The 15,268-nt window shown below is 48.0% G+C and overlaps 1 protein-coding gene across 1 annotated transcript in view; it reads right to left on the reverse strand.

Moving 5' to 3' along the window:
• LOC310778992 (uncharacterized protein) overlaps window positions 1-15,268 on the reverse strand; it is a 49,457-nt gene that overhangs the window by 20,475 nt on the left and 13,714 nt on the right. The window contains exons 2-4 of the mRNA XM_083639473.1: window positions 14,477-14,575; window positions 14,095-14,156; window positions 9,031-9,148 (exon numbers count right to left, since the gene is read on the reverse strand). Coding sequence (XP_083495599.1) covers window positions 9,031-9,148; window positions 14,095-14,156; window positions 14,477-14,575 — 279 coding nt within the window. The remainder of the gene's footprint in view (window positions 1-9,030; window positions 9,149-14,094; window positions 14,157-14,476; window positions 14,576-15,268) is intronic.

Raw genomic sequence — 15,268 nt, forward strand, 5'->3', positions numbered from 1 at the left:
ACGTGACTACGTCACGTCCAGTCAGCCCAGGGTCCGCCACTCATTTCTTCCAGCCAGCTGAGATCCGACGCACCCAGAGACGCATCGACGCAGCAAGGCTGGGTAGTGAGAGCTCTCGTTCTCACTCGTAAAACCCGGGTTGTAGCACAACCCTAACGTTTTACTTCGTTTCGAACTCAAGCTCTCACTAGTGCCTCAATTCAACCGACCTTGCTGCCGGGAGCACCCACAGGGCGACCCGAAAGGCACCGGTGAACCACGGCCATATGGCAACGTTTATGCCTAACCGAATGACATATTAGAGTGGCAACGATACTACTTTCTTGCCACCGACAGCACCGCGTGCGCGAACTGCGAACCGGACACGTCGAGACTGTAGTACCTGACAAAAGTGTGATGAGAGGACCATGAGGCCGCGGCACACATGTCCTCCACCGACACACCACGCAACAACGCAGAGGATGTCGCAACACCTCGCGTAGAATGCGCCTTGATACCCTCCTGGGGAACCTTGCCCACGGCAGAGTATGCCAACGCGATCGCCTCCACTATCCAGTGTGATAAGCGATCCTTGGAAAGGGGTCCGCCCTGGACCCTTTGCCCAAAGCAGACCAACAGCTGATCTGTAATGCGTAATGAACGCGTCCTGGCCACATAGGCCGAGAGCGCCCTTACGGGGCACAGCATGTGCAAACATCTCTCCTCACCCGAACTGAACGGCGGCGGACAGAATGCTGATAAGTCTATAACCATAGACCTATAGCTGGCATTAATATTCTTGGGCTGGTACGCCGGGTTAGGTCGCAACGTAACCCTGCGCCCATCGTCCCCAAAAACCATACAGGCCTGCTGCACCGAGAGGGCAATCAGGTCACCGACTCTCTTTCCTGACGATAAGGCCAGCAGCAGCGCGGTCTTTAAGGACAGAACCTTTAAATCGGCGGAGTCCAAGGGCTCAAACGGATGACCCGTTAGCCCGTCCAGCACCGTAACCAGGTCCCATTTGGGAAAAACGCACCGCAACGGCGGGCGCAGTTTACGCGCCCCCTTCATGAAGCGCGAGACCAAAGGGCACACCCCCCCCGAAATCGCGGCTACGTACACCTTAAGCGACTGCGGGGACTGGCCCGCGTCAAGCAAGCTTTGAAGGAAACAGAGAACTGGACGCACGCTGCAGTTCACTGGATCCACACCCTTACTTGTGCACCATCGCGAAAAAACCCGCCACTTGTACGCGTACTGAGTGCGGGTCGAAGCAGCCCTAGCACTCTGAATAGTGCGCACCACATTGTCGGGCAAGCCCTGTGCTAGCAACTGGTCCCGTTCAGGAGCCAGACTGCTAGCTTCCACCTGCCTGGGGAGGGGTGGAACACCTCCCCCTCCGCCTGGGATAGGAGATCGGCCCGCACCGGCAATGCCCAAGGGGGGCCTGCGCCAGGGAGACCAGGTCCGCAAACCACGTCTGCCTGGGCCAGAACGGAGCCACTAGAACGAGCCGGAGACGCTGTTCCTTCACCCTGTCCAACACCTGACGGATCAGGGGGATCGGTGGAAACGCATAGAGCCCCTCCCGTGGCCACGCGTTCGCCAACGCGTCGTGTCCCAACGGGGGACTGTCCTCCTGGATCGAGAACCACAATGGGCAGTGCGTCGCGCACCGCGATGCGAAGAGATCGACGCGGGCACGACCGAACCTGGCCCAAATCTGTTCCACCACCTGAGGGTGGAGGCACCACTCTGTATGACGGGGGTAGCCTTGAGACAGCAGGTCGGCGCCGTAATTCAGCCGTCCCGGCAGATAGACTGCCGACACTGACAGGAGACGGGGATACGCCCACAGGTGAATCTCCGCCGCTAACCGGTTCAAAGTCTTCGACCGCACACCGCCCTGTTTGTTCAGGTGGGCGATCGCCGCCGTATTGTCCGAGCGAATCAGCACATGGCGTCCATGTATGACTCGCTGGAAGTGAAGCAGAGCGAGGCGAATCGCCTCCAGCTCCAAGACGTTTATGTGGGACGCTCCTGAGCCTCCCACCGGCCGTTCGCCGACAGAAGCCCGCACACCGCACCCCAACCCCAGAGGGAGGCGTCTGTGCGAATCACTAACCTGAGCGGGACCGGGCCCAATCGAGTGCCCCTCGATAGGTAACGGGGGTCTGCCCATATGGCCAACGCCTGGCGGGCCTGACCTGTCATAGGCACCCTGCGATGACGGTCCCTGGCTGGATCCAAGCGCAACCCGAGGAACCAGATCTGGAACGGACGCATGTGTAGCCTCCCCAGAGGGAGCACATGCAGTGCCGAGGCCATCAGGCCCAACATGACTGTGCACTGGTGCACTGACACCGAGGAGCATAGACTTAATGTCCTCGCTGTCTGCACCGTGCGAGCCTGTCGCTCCCGCGAAAGGCGGGCTCGCATGGCCCGGGAGTTTAGCTTGAGCCCCAGGAAGATCGCCATCTGCTCTGGGGCGAGGCAGCTCTTTTTCCAGTTCACCAGGAACCCTAAGGTTTGTAGGTGATCGGTCACCACCTTGGTATGTTTCATGGCACCAACCCTCGAGCCGGCCACAATAAGAGCGTCGTTGAGATAAAGGAAGATGCGAACCCCCCTCGCGCGGAGGGGGGCCAAGGCCGTCTCCACGCAAGCCGTGAAGGTTCGCGGGCTCAAAGACATGCCAAAAGGCAAGACACAGAACTCGTAAGCCTTCCCTAGGAAGGAGAACCTCAGGTATTTCCTGTGCCTCTTGACCACGTGGACATGGAAGAACGCATCTTTCAGGTCCACGGAAGTAAAGAAATCCCCCTGTCTCAACGCGTTGAAGAGGTGGGGAAAGGAGAGCATTCGGAACGGGAACTTCCTCAGCGTCTTGTTGAGGCGCAGGAGGTCCAGAATTGGACGCATGGAGCCGTCCTTTTTGGGCACGATGAAGTACTTGTGGTAGAAACCCGAGCGCACCTCTGCCCCCTTGGTGAGGAGCGAAATTACCTCCTTGTGGAGTATGTCCAAGGACTCCCCTTCCACGGCCGTATCGTGGGTCCCGTCGAACCTGGGTGGGGCCCTGGCAAATTGCAGGGCGTAACCCTTCTGAAGGGTTCGCCGCAGCCACGGGGACGGGGAACACAGACGCTCCCAGGCCTCGAGCCTGTCGGGCAGAGATGGTCTGTTGTAGAGGTCGACCGATTAATCGGCCGGCCGATTAATTGGGGCCGATTATTGGCATTTTTAATTAATCGGCATCGGCCTGCAATTTTTTTTTTTTTTTTTTTTGGCAGGCCAGGCCAGTCCAGGCCACCGGGCATTTGCCCGACGTGCCCGATTATGCAGTCCGCCACTGAATGTGAGTCTTCTCATGCACCCATGAGCCTACTGTAACGTTACGTTTCCTCAGTCACCACCATCTTCTGCAAACACACTTCTCCCATCAAATGACAGCAAATCTAAACAGTTACATTATTATTATTATTGTTAATGTATAGAACAGTGCATGAATGAGTTCTCTGACATACTGCTCTCTCGCTATAGCCTACCAGTCACTACTGAAATCTATACCGCATAACCCAATGTATTTTTCTATTTAATAAAAAGAATAATCAAAAACATGTTACTGTACTGGCTAAGATAACATCTTATATTAGATGTAGGCCTACAGTATAATGTTATATTCGATTTTCAATGTGCATGAATGGATAATGGAAATCTAGGCTACTAGATTTCTTTAAAAAAAAATACCAACAGAAGAATATTGCACATTTTTTGGGGGCGCTACTCACACGTTTAGCTGTGTGTTTCTCATTCCACGAATGCACAATCCTTACAAGTTGTACCCCGTTGTAAAGGTGACTAATCAGGCTTTCCAACTATATAAAATACAATACCAATTGGTATTATTAAAGGGGACAAATAATCAAGCAAAATAACGTTTCCAAACTTTTTTTGAGGAGTTTATTTTAATCGTATTTTATCGAATGAAAAAAATAATAATAATCGGCATTATATATCGGCCATCGGCCGCCCTGCTCTCTAAAGATCGGCATCGGCCATTGAAAAAGCAATATCGGTCGACTGTGACCAAAGGGGGCGGAACCCGCCCCCTTGGCCATGATTATATTGTTGGGCACCGGGGGACCCGGTGCTTTGGTTGGGGAAGAAAAAGGGGGAGGCGGGACATAAGAGGCTAAGCCCCCCTGCCGGTTTCTTACGCGGGCTCCGCCTACTGACGTGCCCTGTGAGCGTGTTGAACCGGCGTAACCCCCCAGCCGTGCAGCTTTCACCGGCTGGGGGGAGCAAGGAGGCAAGGCTCTCTTTCGACCGCCGCCTGTGGACTCGTCCGCTCGTGCGGTCCCCAGGAGAGCTCCCGACCAACAATGGGCCCATGGCACCATCGATGGTGGGCTTGTCCCGGGGGCCTCTTGACGGCGGACAAGCGATCCTGGGAGAGCTCCCGACCGAACTCGGGCACTGGGCACCGATGACGGTGGGCTTGTCCCTAAAGCTACAAGCCGAAGGCTGGCCCTGAAGCCAAGCCCTGGCGAGCTGTCGTCCCCGCCGGGCGCACCGCACCGGCGAGTGACGGGTTGGGTAGGCCCCTGCTGAGTCCCGGACCGAAGTTGAGCGCTGAGCTCCAACGACGGTGGGCTCATAGCCCCCCCCCCCTTCCCCAGGGAGGTGACTAAGTACGGGGCTGGTTACCCGCTCCCCGCGCACCCCCTCGCTTTGGGGGGCGGGGGCCGCGTACCCTGGCCTGCCGTGGGACCCATGCTGGGCCCACCGCGGCTGGGTGGGGCGCGTCCATTAGGGGCGCCCTAGGCTGTCAGACTCGCTGGCGTGTGGCGGTCCGCGGCGGCGGAGGTCCCGGAGGACGACTCTGCGCGCGCGCTTGGACCTGGAACCGGCGGTCCTCCCCTTTCCGCTTGGGCATGAGGGTGCTGACCGCCGCCGAGTCCCTCTGACGCGTCTCCAACCGCTGGGCCAAGTCTTCCACGGAAGGACCGAACAGGCCCTCCGGGGAGATCTGGGCCCCCAGCAGCCTCCTCTTATCCTGCTCAAGGAGCTGGGTAAGATTTAGCCACAGGTGGCGGTGGGTGAGAACAGAGAAGGCCATGACCTTCCCGCTGTTCTGCGCCAGGCAGTCTATCATACGCAAGGCGTAATCCGTGGCCATCCTGAGCTCTGTAAACAGCTCGGGGGCGGGGTCACCCTGCATCTCCCGCAGGAGCACCGCCTGGTAGCCCTGCAAGATGGCCAGGTTGTTGGTCATGGCGGCGGACTGCCCCGCCGCCAAGTACGCCTTTTCGACCAACTTGGCTGTAAGTTGGCACGCCTTAGAGGGCAACGTGGGCCTCACGAGGTTAGGGGCCAGGTGTCTGGCCACCATATCCTCGAGGGGAGGCATCGCGGCTAACGCGAGCTTATCCCCCCCTTCTAAGGCCGACCACGGAGCCATGCCCGCGCAGAGCGGCTTGGCCTCCTGAGGCTTTTGCCATCCTGACTGCACCGCGCGAACCACGTCTATACAGACGGGCAGCAGGGGCTTCGGGCGGGCTGCCTGTGGTGCCTGGCGTGGCTGGAAATAGCACACCAGCAACACTGATTCGGGGGGCGGAGGTGGTTCGGCCCGAGCGATGCCGAGCTTCGCTGCGGCCCTAGACATCACCCCCAGAAATTGCTTCTGATAGGGCTCGTTGAAGCTAGCCTCCGAACGGGTCCCTACCAGAGAGGTGACAGCGGTAGCGCGGTCCCATTCCTCTTCGCCTGACAACTCCCCTTGGGGGGCGTCCTGGGGGGGAATAATTATGGGGTCGTAGGGGAAGAGCCCCCCCTGTTGCAGCACAGGGTCGATGGGCTCATCCCCCCAGTTCAGGATCTGCTGCTCAGGTTGGACCGGGGAGCCCTGCTCGTCAGGCAACTCCTCCTCCACCGAGTGGTCAGACCCACCGCATGCGCCTCCCTCGGGAGGTGCATGGCTAAGCCGCGGGCCCACCTGGACAAAGAGCAACGCTCTTTCACGTAGCACGGCCAGGGTGAAGCCTTCGCAGGCCTGGCAGAAATCGGACTTCAGCAGGGCGTCAGTAGCATGGTTATGCCCGAGGCAAAACACACACTCCCTGTGGCGGTCCTGACTCGCCAAAGTAGCCTCACAGCTAACACAGCTCTTGGCTGTCTCCCCCTGTCTCATGGCTGCCGCCCGGTTCATTGTGCGAGTTCAGCAAAGCTAACCCGCCAACAAGCCCCGCCGACTGTACCAGAATTACCGGGAGTTAACCGTGTAAGCTGACTAACAGTAGCTTGCAACGGTGAAGATGCTGGAGTGCTACAAGCTAGCTGCTAGCTGCACTGAGCCAACTAGCTAACTATCTATCTATCGTTACTCCAGCCGGAGTAACGCGCGCGCTCGAACACTAGTAGCCGGCGCCTAAGTACCTAGCACACGGAAGCCAACCGCACGGGTGCAAAGCTAGCTATCTGTAACAACTGGGCTAACTAGCCTATTGTTCTAGTGCTAACGGTACAAAGCTATTTTGCATGTATGCAACCTAGCCTATCAGTTTTGAGTGCAGACCTGAGTCTGCGCTCAAGCCTATCAACAACGCTACCCCAGCCGGGGAAAACGTTTACATGAGCTGCACGGCGGCAGCTAATACAACAGTTAACTGTGAAAAAGACACCCTTAGCTTTGGATGGCTTGATCCGGCGCCGCTGGTGAAGAGTACAGGATCGGGTCCCCGAAGCCTGATTTATCCCGTCCACGCAAACCTCTTGAGGTGGGCAAATCAGCCGGAACGAGCCTAGTATCCAAGCTATGTTAAAGAGCGCTGACTCAGAGCTAACCGCGGAGCTATGAAAACGACGTCCTCACACTGGCTGGAAGAAACGAAGAGTGACGGACCCTGGGCTGACTGGACGTGACGTAGTCACGTGGGTGAGGTGGGTGGCCAAGTCAGCCCCAGGGGGGCACCACGTCACCTAAGGGGGCGTGGTCGGTTTTAATGTAAAGTAATTTTTGGAGCAAAAATGACAGTCTTCCATAGTGCTGCGTACGCAGCAAACTAGGCACTAGTGAGAGCTTGAGTTTGAAACAAAGTAAAACTCACCTTTTCAGGCTACACCTGGGCCCTTTTTGAACTAACATCTTTTAATAAAATAATAATAATAATAATAATGCTACATGTTACTTATTCCTTCTCAAACTACTTCCTACATGGTGCTAGTCTATCAAAATATCTTAGCTGTCATTGATTGTGTTGCATAGTGGTTTCCTGTACTGTTGACAAATTGTGATATTGTAAGTCGCTTTGGACAAAAGCGTCTGCTAAATGCCATAATGTAATGTAATCTCATAAGGTGCGTACTATGCTCGTTAACAGCTGATGGCTGACGGCTGCGTGCTGAAGGCTGAAACGTGTCCATTGTTTGCACTGATAGCTGAGCCATTTAATTGTTAATTCCATCGCTCTGCTGGTTCCTCTCCTTTCTGCTAACTGTGGTTGCCTGTCTCTAGCCTGGATCACTCCCTGTGTGCTTCTAGGAAAGGTCTGTGTTGCAACTTGCTTCCGCGGCACGCTACTTCGTTCCGGATCGCTTTTATTTTTATGAAATTGAATTTCTCCTATGAAATTATTAACAACAGCGATTGCTCGACCAACGTGAATCTCGTCGACCAAACAATCGACCAATCGACCTGGAGGGGGCAGCCCTACTCTCAATAAACTCAATAAAACCCGCATGTCTTTTTTGCGAGTGAAAGTAATGTGTAATCTATCTGTCTAAATTTCCAAAATCCGTAGGCGTATTTAGACCATTTAGGCTCAATGAATAATAATGATCTCATGATGCGTTTGGTCGCACTGATGGAATAATTCCTATAGGCTAATAGGCTATCAATAAAAAAATAATGATAATAAAATTTAAAAAGGCTGCTGAACTGAATCGACACGGTACATGCGGGCATAGATTTAATTTATTTAAAAAAATGCCTATTTTGTGGTCACATAGGCCTATAGGCTATTGGCAGCAGAGTCGCATATCTCCATATTTCATACAAGGACTATGCTGGAAATAATATGAAGTTCAATCACATCATACAGGCCAAAAGCAACACAGTTGCAGCTGCAAAATGCAGGAGTAGCCTAGATATGAATAATCTGTGTGCAGGTGATCCCATATTAAATTGCTTAGATTAGCTATTCTGGCATGTATGGCCATGTCCAACCCAACATCATCCTCAGCTCCGTTACGCACACGGCACCGTGCGGTTTGGAGACGTTTATGTAACCTTTTACGCCAGCTTTGTGATATTTCTCCACTCACCGTTCAGCTGCAATCAATCGGCGGGGTCAAACGTATCTATCCTACTTGAGAGCACAAAAATTAATGTATAAAAAACATATTCCAAAGTAGTAAGTAGAGCTTAATTCAAATGTAGCCTGCAACAAGTGCAAGGCTTCAGTCCTCGATTAATTCAACAGGAGCCATATGTTTTTTTTCCTTTTTCTTTTTCATTTGAATGCAATGTATTTTTCATATGGGGACCATATGAATGGCAACTCGCTGTTTGCAGAGAGCTGATTGGTAAGCAAGTGGGTCTTTCATGGGTTTTGATCTTATCCTCCGAACTTAACCTGCTACAAAGCAGGTTAGCCGTAGAGCATAAGTTACTATGGTGATCTATCTTGGTAAGAAGTTACCTAGCGTCGTGGTACGGCAAACCTAGGGTTAAACCTCAAGTTACCTCGCTAAACCACTAATCTTGCTTCGTGGTATAGGCCTCAGTAGTCATGACATCATCTAACAGATCATCTAACAGTACGTATTCATGATGAGATGTACAGTAGGTATGACATCATCTAACAGTACCCCCTCTCTACGGGCGCCACCTGGCGTCCGATGAGACTTGCCACGTGAACGGCCAGCCAGACACACACACACACACACACACACACACACACACACACACACACACACACACACACACACACACACACACACACACACACACACACACACACACACACACACAGCCTCCCTTACCTGGCAGGAGGCTGATTGCAGCCAGTCTTCCCTCCAGGCTGTAGCTGATGGTGTTGACCTGGCTTAGGCCAGACCTCAGATGGCCCAGCTGACCATCTGGTCCACAGATACTGTTCACCTGAGGCATTAAAACAACTACTGTAAACAAACCAGACCATAATTAAGAAGCCTATGGTCAGGACGACTGCTTCACTGCCAATCTTTTGGCGAAAAGTTAAAACACACCTTTTCAAGCCCCATCTGGGCCCTTTTTGAACTAACATTTCTCTCTCTCTCTTAGAAAAAAAATTACTAACTAAACTTTACCACTATTCCTTCAGAAGTTGTAGTTGTCATAGACTGTGTTGCATAGTTGATTGCTCTATTGTTGACAAAAATGTGTTATTGTAAGTAGGGGTGCACCGATCACGTTTTTTGCCACCGATCACCGATTGCCGATCACCTATGAGAAATATCTGCCCAACCGATCATCGACCGATCACCGATTACCGATTACCGATCACCGATATATATATATATATTTATTTTATATTTTGTAGGCTAAAGGAAACTGCCAACATGAGACAGATGGGAGTTCAACCGTTTAGTTGTCAGTTCTCTTCAGTACAGTACAGCAGTATAGGCTTTTTACAGCATTATGACAGGAATAGTAGGATTGTGTGTGGTCTGGAAAAAGGAGGCAATAAAATATACAAACAGGTCAGTAACCAAGCTTGCTGTTATATAGGCCAATTATAGTGATAATTAACAACTAATAATATATAAATGATAATTAGGTAAACTGTAAGTCAGTTACTCAAACACCAGTCTTGAACCATGACTAAAGCCAAAGAGCTCCCACTCATAGAACCGGGGTTATGCACAATAACCGTCATACATTGGGATCCGCATCGAACGAACATCAAAACGACCCGCCCATCGAGGCCGAGTTACAGTGTTATAATTAGCAGCACTATGAGTGCGATCTACATAATGGTGACAGGGTTACATGACGGGAGAAACAACAGAATCACAAGCTACACACGAGCTAAACTCCATCTGAGTAGTGGCATTAATTAGCGCATCCGTCTGAATGGAGCGCACATCCACATAGCAGCACACTTTCGCTTCCTTCAAAGTGCCCGCGGGAACATCAATGCTTGCGTGGAAATTGTCTGTGTGTGCGCGTGCACTACCCCGACTACCACGTTAATCTGGGACTTTAATACACACGGATTTAACAGCATGCAAATGCCTCGGTAGGCGGGAGGACTGGAGGTAACTTCTCTCTGCTCTGCTCTAATCACCAGCTGATTTGTGTGATTCAAAGACGCAAGAGGTGTGTTGACAGTCTGGTGCGGTGTGTGCATGGAGGTGAGTACACTGATGAAAGCAAAGCGTGTGCTTTGCAACACAATGATATAAACGTTAGAGCACAATATGAAAGTTAAACGATAGACATTGAAGACATGAAAATGGGCTGCCTCATGTTTCTCACGTGCAGCATGATCGGCTATGCGATCGGCAAAATTAAAGGAATATCGGAAACAGCAGATCACATATTTGAGGTCCAAATCGGCCGATACAGATTGCGTGCAGATCGATCGGTGCACCCCTAATTGTAAGTAGGGCTGCACGATTTATCGTATTTTCATCGTCACCGCGATATGAAAATGCGCGATGAACACATCGCAAAAGTCACGTGTTATCGCTTTTTTTTTTTTTTTTTTTTTTTACAGTGCACCTGAACGCAACACGCAAGATACCGGCTGAATAAGTGTCCAGATGTTCATGTCATTCTGGCCAATACTCCACTTCTGTTATAACATTTCATTCTGGAATATGGATCGATTATCTTTCAATAATCGTTATGACTAAAAGGCTAAAAGTAATCTCATGTGTAAGAAATGACTGTTCTACATTGAAGTAAAAATGTAAATAATTAACTTGTTGGTTTTGGATTTTTTTTTAGCTTCAAGAGTGCATTTTTGTTCGTATGACCCTCAACACAGGCTTTGAGAATCCCGTGCCACTTACTGATACGTATGCTTAAATTAACACACTCATATTGCAAAATGAATTTAGGCCCTCACTGTAATACTTCAGAAGTTGAATTTGAAGTTCCGCATTAATACATTTGTCATTTTTTGTCTTAGATTTACCTTTGTGTGTTATTGCAATATAAAACTACATAATTGAGAATCGATTCTAGATTCTGGAATCGAGAATCGTTGGAATCGAGAATCGATTCTGGAATCGGATCGTGACCCCAGGAATCGGAATCGGATCGGATCATGGCTTAGCCGGATCGGGGGGGGAGAGGAGATGTATATATACCCCCCTGTCTCAATGCATGTATCACTCATGGTGTTGACTCATAGTCACATGATTACCCGAGGGAAAATAACAATTACAGCCGGCCAGGAAATAGACAGATATTGTCACTTGCACATTACAATAAAAAAGAGGTTTATATTACTCACCCATGCTATAAATCAGATCTGAAAAGTGTAAAAAACCGCTGCTCATGTGATCAGCGTAGCGCAGAGCGGGGCTTCAGTGTGGCGTCCTGTGTGAACGCAAATAGGCGCCTAGCGTGCATGAAACGATGCCTATATGCGTAGGCGTAGCTTAAAGCGTAGCTTTAAGCATCGCTCTAGGCATATGTGTGAACCAAGGGTTAGACTTAAAATCAGGGAAAACAATGCAACATTTCACTCACACACAAAAAAAAAAAAAAAATTATTATTATTATTTTTTTTTACATTTTTTATTTTTTTTTCGAATTTTGATTAAAAGTCGACTTTGGCCAGCGAATTTCGAATAGTGTTTTTGCTAGAAATGCCCATCCCTACTGAGAAGTCTGTCAGATACTGTTCACCAGGGCCATTAAAACAACTACTGTAAACTAGAGCCATATGAAATCCGTTTTATGTTTTTCCAAATTCCATTTTATTTTTTCCCAAATTAATTTTTTCCCGTTTTAATTTTTCTGAATTCTGTGTTTTGCTTTTTACGGTTATTTTACCATCAGAAATAGTGTCTAATATGTGGGGATGAATAAATGTCCACAATTTTATAAGATCTAACAATCAATTTACACAACAATGCACTAATTGTAACAAGTGATTCAAGTCAGAAATGCAGTAGATGACGGTACAAAACATTCTATATAATGTTATGTACATATATATAGCCTACGTTATGTAAAGTCATTGCATAAATGTGTTTTTATTGTAAAAATAAATGAAGTAAGCCAGTAAGCCAAGTCTTGTTGGAACGGACGTCACAGTGGAACCGTGTTACGGCTGCGGCTGTTACTCATCTCTAAATGATGTTAAATCTGCGAGGGATATTTATACCACCTGGATTACATATATGTTTCACATAGGGTTGTGTTTGGATTTCTGTTTTATTTGCGCCAATATTGAAATGTTCGAGAATTGCATGTTGTGTGAACAGAAACATTATTTGTATCTACCACTTTAGGCAATTTAGGTTGATTTGGTTGATATTTCTTGTCGAAATGGATTAACCTCAATGCATGCTGGGAGATTTCACATGTGGCTCAACAGCCTCTGAATGGTCTTTGTGCCTGTCTGACGCACAAGAGAGAGGGAGTGAGAGAGAGAGAGAGGCTGTCTGATGCGAGAGAGAGAGAGGGAGTGTGAGAGAGAGAGGGGGAGAGAACAGCCTCTGAATGACAGGGGCTCAAAACTAGGATATAACAACTTTTTTCCATTAGCCTTTGTGCCTGTCTGACGCACGAGAGAGACGGAGTGAGAGAGAGAGAGGTGGGGGGAGAGTGTGAGATCGGCAGAGGAGAGCTGTGCGTAAATATGCACAGAATATACGCGGCGCACTGAATAAGGCCTGGTTTTGAAAAGCGATAAGCGCTAAATTAACGCCACGGGGGAAGATATCGTTAGGCCGGTATTTAAGGCCGAAACGCCCATTCTGGCCTATTCTGGCACTGCGCCACGCCTCTTTGGCGTAAAGCGCATTTCGGGGCCTAAAACCATGTTGCTATCTTCCCGAGGCAGGCGCAAGGCACGTTTTTTTGCGTTTAACGCCAGTTTTTGCGCCTAAGGCCTGTACCAAGATAGGGACAAGTGTCTTTTCTTTAATCTGGTGGCAGCATTTTTCAGTAAAAAGTGAAACAACACAGATGGTTTATAGTGCCTGCCCCATTCATTGGGCCCAGGCTACAATTCACTGATAACTGGAACCAATGCAAAATTTGAACAGATCAGTATGACAATAAGAGTCTAAATTACTATGCCTTTTGTCATTGTGTTTTATCTGCAGACTAAGCAGCTTGGCTTTCCATTCTATAAAAGCCTTTATTTTTGTATTGACTATAATTGAGTGATACACTTTATTAAAACAATCATATTATATCAGAAGTTTTCTTTGTTTTGCGTTCACAGTGATGTCAGTTAGATTTGGTTAGGTCAGAGCTATGCTCACTACATCCATACATCTACCCTAACCCTTTTTTAACCCCAGGTGTGCATAAAATACAGGTTAAAAACAAAACAAAAAAATTATATCTCTATTTTTATTATAATAATTATCGGTTATATCGTATCGGTTATCGGCCAAGAAGAATATATTTATCGGTTATCGTATCGGCTCTAAAAATCCATATCATGCATCCCTATTACTAAGATTATATATTGAATTTCAGCCCAACTATGGCAAATTCTGCAGTATTCCACGTTTTACAGTTGATTCCATTTTTATTGGTCAATTCTGCGATTCCGTGAACACGGATTTCATATGGCTCTACTGTAAACAAACCAGACGATCACTGAGAAGCCTGCCACATATTAAATCGCTAAAGAAATAATAATAATAATAATGATAACAACAACAACATCATTAATCAAATAATCTAATAAAACAATCAAATTAAACTAGTAAGATATATGCCCACTGGAATTGTGCTAACGCTAAAGTGGAATCCACTCAACTAAACTTAACCAAACTTTACTGATCTGAAGGAAATGAAACTAAATGAAACTGAACTAAGTTGATAAGAGATAAGAGATCTGCTGAGTGAAACGGTAATGTGTCAGTTACCTTGCGCTGCAGCACCGCCAGGTCTTCCTGATTGGACGATGTCAGCTTCTCCATCGTGAAATCTTGGACAGAGACAAACAAATTAGGAAAGAGTTACATTTTCAGTTCAATTTTATATATTGATATAAAGCTATACATTTATAGCTATACCACTACAACAAATATGAATGTATATATATATATTTTATAACCATATATTTATTGGTTTTGCATGTAATTACTGTACATGTATTCTCCTCATACATCTAACATACATCAATATGAATGTATATTAATTTGAGTCCTGTTTCCCTACTCTGGACTATTGGACCCCAATAATGATGCCTCTTCATCCTATCAGTCATTATTAGGCAATAGATGTATGAAAACGTTAGAGGACTACCTTTATAGAGAAGGAAAGTATTCACTCCGGTCTGTAAGATGAGGTAAACAATAATCACGTATAAGCAGCACTGACTTGTTGGCCGCTTCGACTTCACACCTGAAACAGAAACAGAAAACGTCTGTTTTCTAATGTTAATAGAAAACACTAGAATGTCCTGCAGGAAACTTGCATCTTGATAGAGGCAGTATTCAGTAGGGCTGTGAATCTTCACTGGCCTCACGATTCGATTCGATTACGATTCAGAGGGCTACGATTCGATTCGATAACGATTATTGATGCATCGCGATGCATCTTAAATCGATGCATCACTTTTTTTCCCGAATACATGATTTTTTTTCTCACTTTCTTTTTTCTCACTGTGTGGCTACTTTTAAAATAAAATTGTTGTTTATTTTAATTATGATCCATAATTAAAATAAACAACTGCATGTACTTCCATTATATTTGATTTGATTATATAATTATTATTATTTATTTTTTTAATAATCGATTTTTGACATTTGTGAATCGATGCAGAATCGTGCAGGTCCGCATCGCGATGCATCTTATAATCAGGGGCGTCATGCAAGCCAACAATCTGAGGGGGTGAACTCTGGTGCCGCCCGTAGGGCGACAAAAAATTTGGGGGGTTGGAAGCCAGATTTAGAGGAATATCTAATTTTAAAAGAACAGACTGAGCAGGTGTAACCATGAGGCTATTTTCCAAACTGCTCAGCCTATGAAAATATCCATAATCACCAGACTAAGTACATTGCCACTGCCCAGGCTCAATGGACTTGACAAAAAAGG

This window comes from Poromitra crassiceps (assembly GCF_964638095.1).
Source record: "Poromitra crassiceps genome assembly, chromosome: 6".
Lineage (NCBI taxonomy): Eukaryota > Metazoa > Chordata > Actinopteri > Beryciformes > Melamphaidae > Poromitra > Poromitra crassiceps.